Here is a 19919-nt window from a genome sequence, read left to right on the forward strand (position 1 = left end):
GAGTGAGTCTCATATTTTTGACACTGGCATTTTATAACTGATCCAAAAACATACCAAGCTGCCATTTACAATTGTTGTACGCACAAAACTAAGTGACCTAAACTAACCCAACGTTATCATGTGTCCTCAAATTATAACTGTTTACAAAAGGCAAAATGTTTTTGATTTGCCAAACCAAAGCGCTGCTTCATCTATGATGATGATACTGCTCTGCTATCATCATAAGTTTTACGTCATAGACCAATGCCACACACACACACGCACACGCACACGCACACGTCATAGGAACTCGCTGAAGTGGATAAAGTGGATATGAAGCAGCGAGACACGCATCTGTTTCATTTCCACCTTTCTGTCACCGTCACACACACCTCTATGGTGCCGTGCCCATAGACCAGTGTGGCATTGGGTATATCAAACCAAAACAACCAGCCAGTGAGAGTGGCCCATGGGGCAGACTGCTAGGGTCCCACGTGCAAGACCCGTGTCCCAGCTGAAACAAGCAGTGTTCCAGCTCTCCCGCTTCACACGCACAAACTATTCTGTAGAGCGGGAACGGTTGGTCAAGATCATGTCCCTCACAGTCCAAAAGAGTCAGCAAGCTGTTGAATAAAATATGATTGTCGCAGACCACAATGGCGGGAACTTTGCCGTCTGCTGGGGGGGAGGACAATGGTACATCTGTGGTCCGATATAAAAGGGCACTGTCTGATGTCCTATGCTGCTGGGGCGGCGGGGATTCCAGGCCACTACTGGCAGAGAGAAATGGATGTTTGTTCAACGCAAGACGTCTGTGAGAAGAGCGCACACACACACAAGGAATAAATGATATGAATATTGATAAGGCAGCGCATAGTTCCACACTGTACGTAGGAGTCTCCGCTAAGAGGGTCCTTTGAGGTTGGTTGAAACCTTGTTTTTCTCGGTGGGGATGGAATTTTGTTGATTGGACTTGGTGGTGGACTGGGCAGGGCCCGAGCCTTCAGAGCTATTGTCAAGGCTTCTATTGGAATTCAACAACACACACCTTAAACAAGCCATTCACTTACTTAACATGTGTAAGCAGGGCCACTGACAGCTTTGGCAGGGCCAGAGACAAAGACATCGGAAATGGCCCCTCACCCAACATATATTATACACAATGTAATAAGGAACCATTTTTAAGCACTCTCTCCTCCTGGGCCCGGGTCAAGTGAGACGTTGGCAACCACCCACCCCTTTCGGCTTCCCCATGTGCAAGTTCCTTTCACAGTTCCTCTGAACTTCAAACTTTCAGTCAGTGGACTGGTTTCAGGTGGGCACTGATATCAGCGGTAATGGTTTAGAGAATGAAGGTGAAGAATTTCCCAGGAAGTGTGTCCAGTTCAGAAATCTTAACACACAAATGTGATGTGTTCCACATTGGCAGTGCTGTACAGATAAGCAATGAAAGTGTATTGTGAAGTGAAGGAAAGAGAATTAAACGAAAGGAGGAATAAGGGGAAAACAAAGCAAACACTACTATGACCTTGCTCCTGCCTGGGGCCTAACATTACCTGTTTCCTGTTAAGGTAAAATAGGTTACAGGAAAAAGATAAATATGTTGATGTAATGTATTCACCTGTTAAGGTAAAATAGGTTACAGGAAAAAGGTAAATATGTTGATGTAATGTTTTCAAGTGACCTTCCTGAGAGAGAGAAAATAATCACCGTCCAAAAAAACAACAAAAAAACTTCATAGCGGAAGTCAAACAGGTTCAGCTGTCTCGTGCTGAGATTAGATTCCTTGTAAATGATGTTATTTTCCCCCCTCTGAGTTACTGAGAAAATAGTTTTCTGCCGTGTCATCTCTAGTAGTTTTGGGTAGGGTATGCACATCCAGAAACACTTTTTGCAGGTACCAGACAAAAGTGACAGTTGAAGGAGGTAGGTCTCCACACATTGCCAAGAATATTTCGGTCACCCTGGATTTTCATCAGGCAGACCTACCTCCTTCAACTGCAGTGTCATCTCTCTCATCTACGTACATTAAAACTCTTGAAGACATCTTGTACCTCATTTTGCTTGATTTAGATTTTTCCACCCCCCATCAGCCATAGAATATTATTACATGTACATGCATATAGGCCTATTTTTTCACCAAATCCTGGCTCAGTCAATCATTGGATTGTCCCCCCGTGTTCGTATAATAACTGTATACTGTATGTCTTCAGAAAAGAATTAGTAGAAAACTTATGGAGATGAAACTTGTGGTAATATCTGTGTCATCTCCAATTCTGAGTCACAGTCTTGCTGGGTATCATTTGAGGGCAGCCCAGGATGAAAACATGCAGGGTCCAAGGTGCCGTCTACAGGGCGGAGTTTCAAAAGACGCCCCAACCCAACCAGACTCTGCTCTCAGGTACTTGTCTGACCGGTTTCTCCCCAAACAATTCTTCTCTCTCTCTCTCTCTCTCTCTCTCTCTCTCTCTCTCTCTCTCTCTCTCTCTCTCTCTCTCTCTCTCTCCTTGATGTACACACAAAAAGTGATTAGTAACTAGTGAATCAGTGTCACATTTTTGTCGAGCTTAAACAGTGCCAAAAGGAAGTGACAACTGCAGAATATATGCACCAGGATATTTTCTTGCAGCATCACATTCACCACTGACTTCTAGTGTGTATAATCAAAGATTCACTCTAAAGATATAGCCCATATTTATTATGCATAGTACATAACATATAGTATATTGTGTAACAATTACATAAGTATGTGCAAAAAAATAAATAAACAAACAAACAAACAAAAAACGTGCAAATGATGCAAATTCTCAAATGTTAACTTTCATGAGTATTTTCCACTTCCATCAAGTCTTCATTATGACTTTTCATACATGGAAAAGGGGATGTCCTCTCCATGTCTACTGTTACCATTTTCAATTTCCAGTAGGCTATTTAACACCTTTAGCTGCAAAACGTAATGTGGCCTATTGGTCAGACAACTTACTTTGTAAATATTCAATGAAAATGGGAAGCATAGTTTGAATGAGCGATGCCTCTGTTCACAGTCCTACATACTTTACCTTTAACCGTGCCACTGTGCCGTGAGAAAAGGCATTGGAAATGGTTTCTAATCTCCTGACACCCAGAGGGCAGCTTTTGGGCTTGAGTACGTCTGAGTCTGACTCTTTCACATGATTTACGCTGCAAAGATGGCATGCTCAGCCCTGTACAGCAGATGTATGGCAAAGTGATTGTTTACTTTTGAAAATCATAGTGGGGCCTATAGAAAGCTCACTTCCCACTTGAAATGCCACTTGTTAATATTTTGTAAAACATGTAGACTACATGATTATTACAAGGTTTCAACAGTGTTCAGTAGCTGATATGTGTTTATGAACAGATCTCGCTCTACAGTAGATGCATTGTTCGTAATGTTTTGAGTGATGAATCTATTCAGTATCAATGACATTTTCTAAATTATTTATTCATTAAATATTCTAGATATTATACCAGCAATTGCATCATTAAGTATTTGTGCATGTGTGTGTAAGAGAGAGAGAGAGAGAGAGAGAGAGAGAGAGAGAGAGAGAGATTGAAGAGAGAAGATATTGATGGAGATTAATGGAGGTCACATACAAAGTGAGATTTGCTGAGTCATCAGTTGGCCCTCACCCTTCACATACAGCTGGAGAAAAGTTGGATGAAAAGTAAACACTGAAAAGCAGCGACATTAAAAGGCTTTCCCCAAGGGTTGGCGTCATCATTCAGTTGTTATGTCACTTTTTTGCCGGATGAGTACATTCAAGGCTTTGCATAGGGCCTTCCAAACATTGACCTATGAGTAGGGAAGCTGACAGGAGGGGACAAATGGGTCACTTGTCCCTGGCCCAGGTAGAGAGGGGGCCCAGAATTGGATCCTCATTACATGGGATTGATGTTTAGGTTTGGGGCCCTTTCAGATGTCTTTGTCCCGGGCCCAGCCGAAGCGGTCAGCGGCCCTGCCGCACCAGCTCAGAAGAAAGGTCTCTTACTTTGTACAGTATTAGGCTATCAATCAGATTGTCATATTTGCTTAAAACACACCAGCCCTAATGTTTTACATCCTATGTGAATCTCTCGCAACTATATAGCCTACATTTGTATTAAATGACTGGCCAGGTTAAGTAGAACCCACCCAAAACATTTGCCTATCTGAGTTATGTCAACCTTCTAGAGGGTGGGCAATTATGGTGCTGTTAAGAAATTGAGAAATTTGGAAAACAATACCCCACAATTAATATTAAATATGTTCCGAAATACCATGTGACTTTTAAATTTAACCATTGCAAGGTGTCCGTCACATAAAATGTGTGGAACCAGATATCCAAGCCCTTGGTTTGAGCTGCAAGGTTGTAGCATTAATAAACTGTAGGACCCAACAAAATATGCACTCATATGTCACTCTGGTCTTCACAACATCTGAAAAGTAGGCCTATTGTATCAAAAAAAATAGAAAATATTCATATATAACTCCCCGAACACCACACAAGAACTGAACAACGTTTTCACGTTTTACTGTCGGTGATAATAATGTTAATTATTATAATGTTATAATGTTAGTGATGTCAAATCAAATGTTAATTGAGTCGAGGATCTGTGACCATCCGTGACTTGTGGCCAAGAAGTGTGTGACAAAGAGGGTGGCGGCTTTGAGATTGACTTCCCGCTTGCGTCACACCAGCGCAAGTAAAGAAATCAGAGCTATCATGATCCCTGGCATTCTGACTCAACAGCCTACTGTAGGCATACGCGTCTGCGCTTTTGGATACCAACTTTACGCATGCATCGACCCCCAGGTAAAATAAGCCTATCTATAAGGTGTATCAACAACGTGTTAATAACTGTGTTAAAATGTCTTTTGAAACTTTAGAACGCACTCTCTCTCATGTCAGTGCCTAAAGGAGAACTTTTCAGAGACCTGTTCACGTGCAACTCTGAAGCGGCAATCTTATTGCGATTTATTAAGAGACGGACATGCCAATTTAAGGAAATGGCTTTGTTTTTTAAATGTCTTTTTGGCCCGAGATTTCGTATCGACGGTAACGATAGTGAAGTCGTGATCATTCCAAAGTATTCATATTGAAATAGAGTCTCTTCTCCCAAACTCTTGACATTAACATATTCCCCCGGGGGTGCGTCAGTTGAGCCTGTGCCTGCATGTGCGCGTGTAGCCTACTGCTTCCCCCCTCACTTTGGTATTGCTTTTTTTGAATTGGTTGTTTAACTTTGGTATTCGTGTCCTACTGGGTTTTGAGAACCTGTCTGAACCTCAGGAGCTAATAGCCTACTGTGCCATCAATACAGACCTACGACTGAGAAGTCCTGATTTATTCCCTCTGCGATTATTTTGCCCTTTCTGTTGTGGAAACAAATGCGGCATTTCCCCCTTGAGAGACACAATTCCCAACTGCTGTTGTCTACGAAGGGTCTGTGGGTCGACAAAACAGTTTACAAGAAGAGGAGCCTGAATGCCCTCGACAATTTGGGACAAACGTGACAAAAGCCACAGGTAGGCTGGAAGAAAGGGACAATAGTCCCCCTACCGCAACTTCATTTGCATCGTTCAAGCCCGCCACTTTAGCCAGACCTGGTTTTACTTTTAAGTTTTCCGTCTTGTCTTTTGTTGATTTATTCAGATAATTTTAATTAGTGCTGCAATAGATCTGCAGATCAACCAGTAGGCTAGATCTCCCAACTTTTCCCCACTCATTTCCATCTACACGCAGCTGGAGACTTACAGGACCTGCTTTAATTCTTTTGTCTGGGCTAAATTTATTTGTATTGCTTTGTTCTCCAAGCTGTGCTGTGAGTGAAACTGCTGCAATGCTTGGTAAGAACCCTCAAGACTAGGTCTGCAGACAACTTTTGCAGCTGGAAGAGAGTCAGATATGTCCTAACAATGAAGGTCAACAGCAGCTAATAAAAAAGTGAGCGAGTTATGCAATTGTTCAGAAGTATGCAAATGTTTTTTTTCATGGGGACATTCACTTGTCTGCCCATGAGGAAACCGATTATTCTGAGCTTATCAAGATCTTTCCCTCCAGCCGGCAACAATCTGTGTCATCACTCTATCCTCTCTCTCTCAGCAGCTTCAAGGGCTGGGTCTCTGGCTGTTGGAAAGGGTACAAGAAGACTCAAGCTCAGAACATTCAAGACTCTATACCTCCCTCCCGTGCGATCAAGAGCAACATTTGCACACCAGATATTTCGCCTCTCTATACTGTGCCCAAGCGCGTAGACCTCATTGCCACAAAACCCACAAAAAGCCCCACATGCAACCAGATTTTGAAGATGCTTTCGACAAGTAACTCCCCCCCACATCCCCCATGCACCCCTGACCACTGCGCCTCCCCTCCCTCTCTCTCTGTGGTGGCTGACAAGAGGTCTGCCTTTGTACGACGGCCAAGTGTTGTGCTCTTCAACCAGCCCCCTATACAGTATGTATTGGATGTGTAGGCGTCTTAAAAGGCATCAGGGAAGACATCATAATTGAATCTGAATGTGAAGGGCCAGGGAGTGTGTGATGTAAGACGACCACCGTCTTACGACCACCCTGTAAGTACTGAGGTCGGTGGGGAGATGCACAAGTGCGAGGGCAGCCCAGATATTTTCTTGCACAAGACATAGATGCGGAGGATGGGCTGCAAAAGAAAGAGGGCCCTTCATGAAGTGTTTAATTGTCCCCATTGGGCTCGAATTGGTCTGTTGCTTTTGTGTTTGTTTTGGCTGAGAGGGTATCTTGACTTTGCATGTCAAGAAACACAAAACTTGAGTTGCATCACCGTGTAACCCCAGAGAAAGATACAGGGTGTGCAACTTAAAGAGATGTTTTGTTTTAGTTATTCCAGCAATTGCAGTTCTTTACATCGCTCATTTGTAAACAGATTCAAGGAGTGTTTTTTTTGTTCACGCTTCAGCATCTTTCTCATCATCCTACACACACGTAATCTCCCTCACTCTAACGCACACACACACACACACACACACACACACACACACACACACACACACACACACACACACACACACACACACACACACACACACACACACACACACACACACACACACACAGAGAGAGAAAGAGAGACTCTGTTGTTGTCTCTCCCTATTGCTTACTTTGTCTCTCCCTGTATCGGTCTTAAAACTCCATCTCATCTCCATCCCGCACAGTCTCTCTCTCTCTCTCTCTCTCTCTCTCTCTCTCTCTCTCTCTCTCTCTCTCTCTCTCTCTTTCTCTCTCGCTATTAAACATAAGCAGGTAGCTTGCACAAAATCGAACACACACACTCACTCACACACACACTCATTTCCCCTGTGTCCTCTCTGGTTCCCCGTAACAGATCAGGGGAAGGGGATGGCCGGCAAGCCCTTCCGAGCCACCTACATCTGGAGCAGCATCATCAACAACCTGCAGATGAGGGTGGAGGTGAAGCGGAGGAGACACAACCTCAAGACCTATGAGGACTGCTTCCTAGGCTCCGAGGCCGTGGACGTGGTCCTGGCCCACATCATCCAGAGCAAGTTCTGCGGCGATGCCGAGGTGCCTCGCTCCAAGGCGGTGCGCCTCTGCCAGGCTCTGATGGACTCAAGGGTGTTTGAGGCGGTGGGCACCAAGGTCTTTGGGAAGGAGAAGAGGAAGGTGACTTTTGAGGACAGCAGCTGTAGTCTGTACAGGTTTCTGAACACGGAAATCCCAGGCACGAACTCTGAAACGATTGAAAATGGATACCACTCTCCTAATAAGAAGAGAAACACGTTCAGCTCACCTACAAAAAGGTAAGATGCTTTGGTTTTATGTCACACAAGAACTGCTGTGTTGTGTTGTTGCATTTACAAAAAAAGAGATGTGTACTGTAAAGAGTTTATTATGGATGTCAGTTTTTAATCTTGGCTTGACAAGTGTAGTGAGCAATGCTTTGTGGATATTGCATTCGTTTATTTTTGCCTTGATGTTAAAATTCTCCTCAGACACTTTTATCTTGACTGAACTCATTTTTATTTGTGGATTGATATTACAACGCTGTAATAAAAACAGTTAGCTCAGTCCTGCACTCAATCAGTCCCAGTATTCAAAAAACTACACACAATTGTTAGGGGTCAGTTTGCCACCATTCCATCTCTTTGGTACAGAGTTGGGGCAGTGCAGTTCACAACTGTTTTCAGTCTTTCTGTTGTAATGACGCTGGGAATGAAGAGCAAGTGAATTTCCACGAGGGTCAAAAATGTTAATATTTGATTTAAGAGGGGAAAAAGTCTTAGTCTTAGTTTAGTGCAAAACTATAATGGATTGACCCAATATGGTACTTCGAGGCTCCGGCTTTGTTCTTTGTTTCCCTTTTCAGCCCTCACAATTTTTCAGTGTAATAAATTAATTTTCAATATTTTTCATTGTATCACAGACAAGATGAGCAAGTTAACACAACTATTTCACCCGTCAAGACTGATAAATCACTGGAAGACGTTCTTGGAAATCTCAACTTCAAAACAATCACACCTCAAATGATTGATTTGGGTCTATCACAAGAGGGTAAGCAGACCACGTCTAATTGTCAAAATAATTTTGCGAGCATTTTCCACCATAATGTTTAACACGATAGCGCCACGTCTGTTAACACAGCGTGGCTATTTAAACTTATCAAATTTGATAATACCAGTGTACCTTGGCACACATAGCATGCTTTATCTCATTGTGGGGAATATTCAGGAAATACCTTGTCCTTCAATGTCACAGGACAGACACATTAATAACTTATGAAGACAGCCTGGGCAATATTGGGTATAATAGAAGTGCTTAGCAAGAATAACTTGGATGCAGAAGCCAACAGGCTGTGGAGCTGCCACCAACTAGTTTTTTTCTTCAAACAATGTTTACAAAATCAAGTCCAAGCCAGGTGAAAGGCGCCTCTGAATTTGCTTTGTCACCCTCCATGGATCACAACCGTGGCAAGTTATTTAAAAATATGGTAACACTTTATTTGACACCGGCGTCATACGTATGACATAACGGTGTCATAACATTGTCATAAATCATGAATGTGTCATAAACATTATGTCAATGTCATAAACATTGTATGACTTTGTCTTTAAGTGAATTTCTTTTATGACAAAGACAGGCCTAACAATGTCAACTTTTCATGGACATAAAACATTTATGACATTGGAATCATGTTTATGACTCGTTCATGACACTATTATGACACTGTTATATAATACGTATGACGCCGGCGTCAAGTAAAGTGTAAACAAAAAATATTCTGAAGGAGGCATTGCTACTCCGCTTCCAAACGGTGGAGTGACCAAAGAGGAATACCATCTAGTATTCCTTAAAAATGCATTGTTGGGTAGGCTACTTCTTTTTGGAGCTTGAAGACATTTCATCTGTTCATCTAGATTTCTTAGGTTTTAATTCTGATTTCAAATGTGTGCGTGTGTACATGTTTCCTCTATCCTTTGTCCATGCAGTGGTGGATAAAGTGTGGCACCAGACTAAGTTGCCTTAAGTGTGTGTGTGTGTGTGTGTGTGCGTGCGTGCGTGCACGTGTGTGTTTCCTCCATGCAAATTGAATTGTAGGGCATCCGATAAGGTAAAAAAAAACATGTGTTACTTTAACGTGTGTGTGTGTGTGTGTGTGTGTGTGTGTGTGTGTGTGTGTGTGTGTGTGAGTGGCGCGCCGCACCGTGTGTGTGTGTGTTTCCTCTCTCCTTGGTCCCTGTAGTGGTGGATGAAGTGTGGCACCAGCAGACGGTGCTGCGGCTGCTGCAGCTGATAGAGCTCCCCCTGCTGGAGAGCCTGCTAGAGGGTCGTGAGAAGCCCCGGCCCCCCCTCCACGGCATGGACAGCGACCCAGACCTCCTCTACACCAGCAACTACGTGGACCGCGAGATCCTCAAGGCCTTCAGCGAAGCACAGTACGTACAGCCTTCGTTGTCAAATACTTTATCCATGGCTGCTGACAGCTTTGGCTGGGCCCAGGACAAAGACATCTGAGGAGGACCCACCCACCCAATACATACAATGTAGTGAGAGCGTGGTCTTGGACCCCTACTTTCCCTGGGCATGGGACAATTGATCTGCTGGTCCCCTGCTGTCAAGTTCCCTGAATACACCATTCCATCTCTAGCCTGGTCTTGCCATCTGTAAGCTTCTGCTCAATTCACATTTTTCTGGATGTTATGCCTGGGTCTTCAGGAAGACATTACTCACGTTACCACACAACATGGCCAAATAGTGAACAGAGGAGGGATGAGGCGGGGGTAAACAATGACACATTATATATGAGCAGATTACAGGCCATGACCAAACATTAGCCATTGGGTAAAATCAGATGCACATTTCAAACTTGAACCCGTAACCTTACCCCTCCCATGAGTAATCTAGTACCCATTGAGCAGATCCAGACCGTCTATATGAAATTCAATGAGTGTGCAATGAGACCAGGCTACTCTGACCATCTCCATAACAGCCGCATTACTTAATCTTGCAATGTTGTACATTCTTTCTGGTTCAATAACACCAGCTATTGTTGGCAGACTTTGTTCTTGTCAAAAGAGAGACACATTTCTTTCATAGTGGAGTTGGTGAAATACCTGTTCTTTTTTGGAAGAAGGGAAGCATTGTTAGGTCTTAGTTGAGGTAGAACATGCTCAACGATAATCTTGTCTCGTCCCTCCCTAGACCAAAATGAATCAATGCCATCAGTTTTAATAGCTTTCCCGGAAATTGATGATCGTGTTACCTTACTATCTTTAGAGGGGAAGACTGTTTTCTTTCCCAAGTTTGGACTTTTGAAGAAGTTTGCCAGAGATGCGTGCTATCATTAAGCCACTGAATATGAGCTGTCATGGCGATGATTCAGAGATCTCATCCTGTGTCCTCCTCATCACAAAGCAGCCTATGAATTGAGTCGGACAAAAAAGGAAGGGCTGTCATCAATGGCAGCTACTGTGTCTCTCTGTAAGCTTATGAATCATCTTTGTTCATAAGGCAGAAATTCATGTCTTCATCTCTTTTTCTTCTTTCTTTGTTTTCATTTTTCCTCAAATCAAGCTTGTGGCTGTCTAACACGATGCAGCCAGACTCGTAATCAGTCTCATACACGTAGTTCTCCCAACCCACGCCACTTGTTGCATAGCAATGCCGCTAGATGGATCCTCTCTGTTCGTGAATCCCCTACAGGCATTGATGCACACGCAGCTGGGCATAACTAGTGGTATTGACCACAGGGCCGCTGACAGCTTTGGCTGGGCCTGGGCCAAAGTCATATAAAAGGCCCCCCAAACCAATACTTACAATGTAATGTATGTATGTCTCTCCCTGGGCCCGGGACCACTGACCCCTTTGTCAGCAGGCCTTCTTGAGGGTCATATTTATATGGTTGGATTGGGTATTTCCTGTCTGTCTTACCGTAATGCGCCTGTCTCGACGACACACGCTCTTTTGCATGTGTTTTTCTGCTATTTGACATGTCCTTAAGCCGTTTGCTGTTGTGCCCCAACTTGGCTAAATGCTATTCTTGACTTAAGGGCAGGCGCACATTTTTTTGTAAATATGCACCTGTTTCTTATTGACTACACATGGTATTGCTCATTGTTTTAGTGTTTTATAACTCCCCTAGAAAATATAATTTTTGAATTATGTAGATTTCTAGAGTTTTATACAATGTTTTTCATTATAAAATTTAAGTTTTAACATTTGTAAAGACATGTTTGTTTAATAAGAAAAACAGAACATATCCAGTAATGTGTAGGGCTATTTATTATGTAAGCAGTGTCTCACTCTCTTTCCTCTCTTTCCCCTTGTTCATCCTCTGCTCCAGGGATTTGTATGTGTATTTGTAGTTGTATACAATGTTTTTCATGAGTACCTTGCTCTTGAGTTTTAATATTTGTAAAGACGTATTTGGATAATGAAAAAATGCAGAATAAACCTGAAATATGAAGCTATTTTTTATCTAAGCAGCTTCTCATCCTCTTTCCTTCTCTCATCTCCTCTCCACTCCTCTCCTCATCTCCTCATTCCTCTACTCCCCTTTCCCCCCTCATTCCTCGCCTCTCCTCCATCTTCCCTTTTCCCCTTTCCCCTTTTCCTGTCTCTCCTCCCCACACTCCTCTCCTCCAGGGCAGACAGCTGGCTCTCGGCGGCGGTGGACTGTCTGGAGTTTCTGCCTGATCAGCTTGTGGTGGACGTGAGCCGCGGGCTGCCCAAGTGCTCTCCCGACCCGGACGACTGCAAGCGCCTCATCTACAGCGTGCTGGCCCAGCACTACGGGGAGGCCCAGTACCCACCCCTGCTCAGCAACCACGTCTTCGACATCCACAGCGGCATCTCAGAGCTGCTAGGTGAGCACAAGAGGAGAGAAGAGGGGAGCGGGTGTGGAAGTGAAGGGAGAGATCCACTGGAAAACTCACCGTGTCACAGCACACGATGCACACATCAAAACTGCATTTCAATTCAATTCAATTTCTGGTTATTAGGGACCATGTACAATTAAGACATACAGTATTTTGTCATTTCATTCACTGTACCAGAATTACAATGGGCAGGACCAGTCTGTACTCAGCAACTGCATCAACCCATTTTAGCCTAAGGCACCTGCAAAAAACAACTGCTGAATGCCTAAGCCCTTTTTGGGAAAAGGTGCCCTCTGCCTATTACCGTAAATCCTAAATATCTCAGCCTCTGAAGCACATAAAAACATGAAATAAGTTGCATTGGAAAGCTAGGATGGTCACTTTGCATTAGATGTGTTCATTCAGCTCTAACATTCCCACATTTTTAATTAAAAAAGTCAAATCTCAAGAGCCTGAAAGCAGTGTATATGTCGCTCCAGGCGCCAAAGGTGGGGTGGGTTAAACATCTACAGTGGCATCTTTGAGCTGCTAGGTCAGCAGGCTTGTCACAACCAGGCAAGCAAACTAGACAATGGCATAGGGCCCCCAGATGGTAGGGGGCACTGTTAATGACTGGCTATGTACTTCAAATGATGGCAGTGGCAAGTTTGTGAGTATGGCAGCACCTTCCAGAATGCAATGACCGAAAAGTGCAATGATAGTGCTATCAAAGTATCTCTTGTGGTGCCCCCTGCCCAATAGCTTGTGTGTAAGGGCCTCAAGTTTCCCCTAGTCGGTGAGGGCCCCAGGCGGGCCCCTAGCCTAGTTGCCCCAAATACCTTGAAATGGCCCTGTGGATGAGCAGAAGTGTACAGGTGTCAATACTGGGTAGCAACGGATTAAAACCATGGCACCTATTTGATAGACAGCTCTGAATCAAGTGATTCAAATGAGTTCTCAGGACAGCTTTCAGAATGCAGCTACTCTGAAGTTACCTGTGTTGGAGGGAAATTGTGTGTGTGCCTGTGTGTGTGCGTGAGTGCCTGCTTGAGAATGTGTAAGTGCACTGGGTGGGAGTGTAATTGTCTTTGACATTTCTGTGAAGTGCGATTAAGATGTTACGTGAAGAGAGAAGGTGGGCAAGAGGAAGAAGGTTTTGTGTTAATCTTTGTGTCTCTCGCCCCATTTCGTCATTTTCGTAGGGTGTCATAACAGCAAAGTCTCTTATGCAACCCATTTTATCCCCAGTTTTGTAATAAAAACTCAGTGAGATCATTAGAAGGACTGGAAGTGATAACGTTTTGCTCCTAACCTCATGACCAAGATCTATGGAGACTGGCCTTTTTCCATGAGACACACTCATGATCTACGTCAGCACTGCTGCAGACATCACGTGGCCACCTACGAATTATTTTCTCTGAGTCAAACCAGGCTGTTAAGTGTCTTTGAGTGTCTTATGTAAAAGATTGTTATATTAACAAAATATTCACCACATGCTATGTGTGATGAAAGACACAAAGGAGTTCAAACTATGGCTGCATGAGTTTAAAACAACTAATCCACAAATAGTTATGAATAAAGAAGAATTCATATTCTACTGAAGAGTTCCGATGCCAAATGAAGTAAAACACTATTTTTTGACTTTTGCAAGCGTCCTTTCATCTATGGGTGAATTCTTGCCATTCAAATATTTTGGGAACATACAAACCTATATAAATGCAATTTGCAATGTAATGCCCAATACAAAAATGTCAATTTCCTCAATGGTCCAAAATGGATATACATGAAAGTCATTTTGCAACTAAGTGGCTTAATGTGCTAAGTAGATATAAGCTATGCATTTTACAGGGGCACCGTCATTGACCAGGTGTGTGTGTGCATGTGTGTGTTTGTGTGTTTGCAGTGAATGGTAAGTGTGAGCAGGCGTTGGAGGCTCTGCAGCTGTGTCTGAAGCTCCAAGACTCCCGCAGCAGAGAGGAGCTCCGCAGGCTACTACGCTTCATGGCCCTCGCAGCCCAACCACACGAAGTCAGGCTCAATAAAGAGGTGCGCACTAGCAAATACACTCACAAACAGACCAACAGACAAACAAACCCACAGACAGACAGACAAACCAACAGACAGACAAAGAGGAGCTCTGCAGTCTATTGTGCTTCATGACCACTGCCACCCTGCCACACGAAGTCAGGCTCATTAAAGATCTGAGCACACACACACAGATCGACAGATCAACAGCAGACAGACAGACAGACAGACAGACAGACAGACATGAGCATCACCACCCTGCTACATGAAGTCAAGCTCAATGAAGAGGTGAGCACCAGCAGGCAGACAGACAGACAGACAGACAGATAGGTCAGCAACAGGTAGATAGACAGACAGATGGACAGGTCAGCAGACAGACATAAAGAAAGTTCAGCAGTAGGTTAGCAGTAGCAGGTAGACAGATAGACGACGGCCGGGTCAGCAGACATACTGGCAGAGACACAACCAGTTTGCCTGCATGCTTTACCTTTGTCTAACAATTGACAGCGACAATGGGGGTTATGAATGTTTTGCACGACTGCTGTACAGTTGCCTTCATGCTCTCAAGACATTTATAGCACAACTAAAAAAGTAGAAAACAAAAAGATAACAGAAAAGTGTGTTCTCTCTATCCCAATGCATTGTCTATCGTCATCCATAAAACGCACATTACTACTACTATGTTATAAACTGCTGTCGTCCATAAAACATGTATTACTACTACTATGTTGTAAACTATGTGGGTAATAGTTAATTGTTGTTCTATTGTTTGTTTGTTTGTTTTCAGATTGAGAACAGAATGACGGTGAAGAGGTCCTTCTCCAGTGCTATTGTGTACAGCGCTCGTCTGGCCAAAGGGAAAGTGGACCTCATGGTGCTGTTCATGTTGGACAACCACTGTGACCTTTTCAAGGTAAGCCTGACAAACAGCTTAACATTTTACTCACAATGGCTCCAGAAATTCACACAGTTCAGTACAGTGCAGTGTAAGACCTATCACACATTTGAGTACATTGAGTACCTTGCATTTAATTATATTGGACTATTATGTTAATATTTGTTAATCTCCTAAAATGTTTATAGGGTGGAATAATGCAAGTGTATATATAATCAACATTTTCTTATTCTACTCCTCTCCAGATCCCTGTGTCGCTCCACAAACTTGTCAGTGATAAGTTCGCCAACATCATCAAGAAAAAAGACCCAGATCAAACATCAGGTAGGAAAATGATTTGTTAAATTTGTTAGCAAGACAAACCCTAATGTGAAATAAACATGCACATTTCTCTGCTCACAATCACTTAAAACAGCATTGAGACACCATTTCAAGCATAACATGTTAGACCTATACACTGTAGGTCTCAAACCTTTTTGAACAAACACCCCCCTGACTTCATCATAAGCCTCCAAATGCCCCCTTGCATTCATCATAAGCTTCCAAACGCCCCCCCCCCTTGACTTCATCACAAGCTTCCAAACGCCCCCCTTGACTTCATCATAGTCTTGCTAACCCTAAAAAAGACTAATGCACCCCAATTGTAACTGAGCACCCTCCTCACAGCTGTGTCCTTCTCAACGCCCGGTAGAGCCCCAGTTGAGAAACTCTACCTTACATAGATTGTCAGTGCTTCATCACCTGGCAACAGGATGATTAACACCTCTGAATTTGCTTGGAAGTCATCCACGATATTTGCAATGTGATGGATGGCAAAAGTGAGGAGCTTGAATTACAGCTGAGAAAGACAATATTACTTGTAACCAGAGGTGGAAGAAGTACTGAAGTTGTGTACTTAAGTAAAAGTAGAAGTACCCTGCGGAAAAATTACTCAAGTGAAAGTAAAAGTTGTACACCAAAAATGTACTTAAGTAAAAGTCATAAGTACTAACTTTTAAATGTACTTTTTGAGTGCAAAAGTACAAGTATGTCTGCCTACTTGATCCAATAGGAAAAAGTTTCTGCAACGGTTTTCGGTTCTATTTGAACATGGAGTCCTGTTAATGTTTTTTAAAGTATCTTTTCTGTCTGGGTGTCAGTTTGAAAGAGGGGCTTGGTCCCACCTCTCTGCCCGCAGCTGAGGCTACTCAAATATCCACGAAACACAACAGGAAACCTAGGATGAATGTAACTAGTAACAAAGTCTTCTTCTAGAAATGTAAGGAGTAGAAAGAAGTAATTGTCAAAAAATGTAACTGAGTAAAAGTAAAAGTCTGCTTTTTTATTTTTTACTTAAGTAAGTGCAAATTCCAGAAAGAACTACTTAAGTACAGTAACGAAGTAAAAATACTTAGTTACGTTCCACCTCTGCTTGTAACTCGTACAATGACTGAAGTAGAAAAGTGTCTTAGTCGTTCATTCTTCCTTTTCTTTGCCACAGGTCCGTCTTACTGCCAGCGAGTCACATCCCAAGCATACGCGGAGGCCGTCAAGAAAACCACCAGGGACGAGCTGTGGGCTTTACTCAGAACTATACACGAAAACCACAAACTTTCAGTCAAGGAGAAGAAGCGCTTGCTTGGACAGTTCTACAGAGGACACCCTGAGGTGTTTGTGGAGTACTTTGGATCCAGACTGGCAACTGTTGATCTGTAAAAAAAAAGACAATTGCTGTAAATAATGTATATACTGTATATGTGTTGTAAAAAAAAAGGTGTACAGTTGGTGTAAATCGTACGTGTGTGCATATAACTTATTGATGAACTGATGTGTGTGTGAGCATGAATAAAACGGTTTGTCATGCTTCTTTTTTTTATAAAAGCGGATTCACTGAGGTTTTATTAACTAAAAGTATATTTCTATATAGTGTCACCCTTGATATGAAAAACGTACATAGCTACAAATCTTACGCAAATCTACATGTGTAAAATAAGAAAGGGACACTTTTATAGTAAGCCATATGACTAAGCACACATGCACATCCCATGCACACTGTTTGCAGAAATGTGTATGTGACATTTAAGACGTGTAGAGGCCATATACATAGCCTATATGAATGATCTTGTAAGTTTTATATAGGCCTAGATGTTTTGGTATGAACATAACACTATAAGAGTTTTCATTCACAACTACTGTATGAATACAAAATTAGATAATCTCAGATTGATGTTTAAATAAGCTAAATTCATAGAAACACAACATTGTCTGTAAAATAATCACAAATGCACTTTGCACTAGAGTTCTTTCCATGTGAAACTTCAAATGGTGTCACTGTTTGAGGACACCATATAAGATGCTTCATTCACAATTTCTATACATTATGTTTCATATGAGGAACTGAAATGTGCCAGGTGAATGTTTCCCTCAGTGCATAGTACAGTAGGCTACCCCAGAGGATTTATGGTTGCGCACATTCCACAGTAACAAATAGCCACCCCCCTGTTGATAACGATGCACACAGTGATTATAAATCAGAACACTGACAGAAATATAGTCTGACAGCTAATGATACCACTTTATAATAGGGCAACAAAGTACTTTGTTGTGCATAACAACCTTGACACAGAAGAGTGCTCTTCACCATGTTGATGACATAGTAACAAGTCAATGAACAAGACGAATTATCTGTATTTGTTTATCAAACTCAACACTTTCATTCAAAGTGGAGGTAACGCTTCACAATAACCTTCCGCTAGCGGCTAGATGGTTAATTAATGGTTAACTAATGTTAACTAATGGTAAGGTATTATGCCGCCCCCGAAATTGGGGGGAGGGGAGGGGCATAAGCTCTGCGGCATAATCGTGATTAATAATCGTGATCGTGATTTTGATCTAAATAATCGTGATTATAATTTTTTTCCATAATCGTGCAGCCCTAATATACTATTGTCATCAGCAAATGTTTAGTAAGTGTTATACAATTGATTTAATGATATATCAATGCTTATAATAGTATTATAGATGCACAACAAATATTACCTTATCATTAGTTAACCATTTATAGCGGAAGGTTATTGTGAAATGTTACCAAAGTGGATTTGTGAGCATAAATCCGTCTTGTAGCAGGGACAAATGAGTTGTGTTGAAACTTGTCAGTCTGTCAAAAGCAAACTAGTTGTCACAAATATACTGTATACCAAACCAGCCCTGAATGTTCTGTGATGTACGGTGAAGTCGTAGAGGTTGAATTGGCAGATGGAATTCATAAATATAAACAACATTACCAATCTGTTGGACATTTCAAATTAGACTGACCTTTAAAAACAAAATGGAGACATAACACCTACAGAGAAAGTGATGTTGTGATGCTCCATTTCGTCATGCTCCGGTGTAACCACAAATGACAAGAGCATTGCCAACCACAACAAATTCCCCACAAAGTAACATGTTTCAGTTCACATTTTTTAGACCAAATCAGAGTGTCTGAAAGACCAGGTTCCTAAAAGGCAAAAGACGAACACCCAAAGAGGGGAAGAGAAAACAGTCATGATATATCACAGTACAAAAACAGGATGTTGGGATATGAAATATCCCTCCCAATGTACTATTTTACACCATCTTGACTGGTTTACTGCATACTGAGATAAATCAAGGACATGTTTCTATGTAAGCTTGAAAGATACAGTGCTACACTTCAAAGATTTACTTAAAAATGAGACATAGATGGATTCACTCTTGACCTTTGTCTTGACCCTTCCTCAGTTCCCAGTAGTGAGGGTGTGTGGCACCGGGGTCACTGACAGCTATGACAGGGCCCAGGACAAAGTAATCTGGAAGAGCCTCCCTTCATATACTGTATATTATATATGATGCAATGGGGACTCGGTTCTGGGGCTTCCCATATCCCTGGGCCTGTGACCAGGGAAGCTGACAGGAGGGACAAGGGGGTCAGTTGTCCTGGTCCCAGGGAGAGAGGTGGCCCAGCAATGGGTTCTCACTACATTGTATGTATTGGGTGGGGGGGGGGCCCATTCAGACGACTTTGTCATGGGCCCGGCCACAGCTGTCAGCGGCCCTGCCTGATACGACTGGCCCCTGTGTCCTCTCCCGTCAGCTGCCCTGTGTGGAGTGGACCACTAAGGACATCAACCTCAGTTGCTCCGTACGTTCAGTTCCATTTCAGAACTATGTAGGATGCCTACCTGCTGAAAAACAAAGCAATTCCTCGTTATACATCTCTGGATTCTGTGGAACTGTGGGAATGTATACTTCTGCTCCCAAATAACCAACTTCAAACGCAGCTGCAGTCGTAATCTGGACATCTGCATCTACATCATCTTCAGCCAGCTGTCTGGAGTGACCCAACAAAGCACACCACTGAGTGTGAAGACGCACATTGTCTCTTGTTTCCCTCCCAGACATTCGTAATCTGTCTGCAGCCCAGTAACGCCTCGCTCAAAAGTTTCCCAGTGTCCTATGGGGATGAATATATTTCTTTGTAGTTATGTAATTGGGACACATTTTTTGGAATGTGAGGTTTTTTTTAAAGCATGGATGTAAAGAGGAATGTTTTGTGCTGTCTTCTGGAGGAGTGTGATTTTAGAGGCCACTGATGTGGCTTTGGTCACTGTTAGTTGCCGATAAATAGGTCTGTTCACATGCAACTTGCTCTTATCTTATTGGGAGATGA

At 42.7% G+C, this 19919-nt stretch overlaps 1 protein-coding gene across 1 annotated transcript; it reads left to right on the forward strand.

The window, feature by feature from the left end:
• The first annotated feature begins 4722 nt into the window (after nt 1-4722).
• On the forward strand, nt 4723-17103 carry depdc7a (DEP domain containing 7, paralog a). The gene is made up of 9 exons (XM_063187773.1): nt 4723-4793; nt 7341-7776; nt 8400-8527; nt 9717-9909; nt 12119-12339; nt 14234-14376; nt 15143-15268; nt 15496-15574; nt 16731-17103. The coding sequence occupies exons 1-9, from the start codon at nt 4778-4780 to the stop codon at nt 16943-16945; spliced, it is 1557 nt and encodes a 518-aa protein (XP_063043843.1). The 5' UTR covers nt 4723-4777; the 3' UTR covers nt 16946-17103.
• The last annotated feature ends 2816 nt before the right edge of the window (nt 17104-19919 follow it).

Source organism: Engraulis encrasicolus, chromosome 22 (assembly GCF_034702125.1).
Source record: "Engraulis encrasicolus isolate BLACKSEA-1 chromosome 22, IST_EnEncr_1.0, whole genome shotgun sequence".
In the NCBI taxonomy this organism is placed as follows: domain Eukaryota; kingdom Metazoa; phylum Chordata; class Actinopteri; order Clupeiformes; family Engraulidae; genus Engraulis; species Engraulis encrasicolus.

What these genes read in the sequence shown, in the direction of transcription:
- depdc7a (XM_063187773.1), top strand. An exon ending in CGGCATCTCAGAGCTGCTAG is followed by an intron (nt 12,340 to 14,233) that starts GTGAGCACAAGA and finishes GTGTGTTTGCAG; the next exon opens with TGAATGGTAAGTGTGAGCAG. An exon ending in ACCACTGTGACCTTTTCAAG is followed by an intron (nt 15,269 to 15,495) that starts GTAAGCCTGACA and finishes ACTCCTCTCCAG; the next exon opens with ATCCCTGTGTCGCTCCACAA.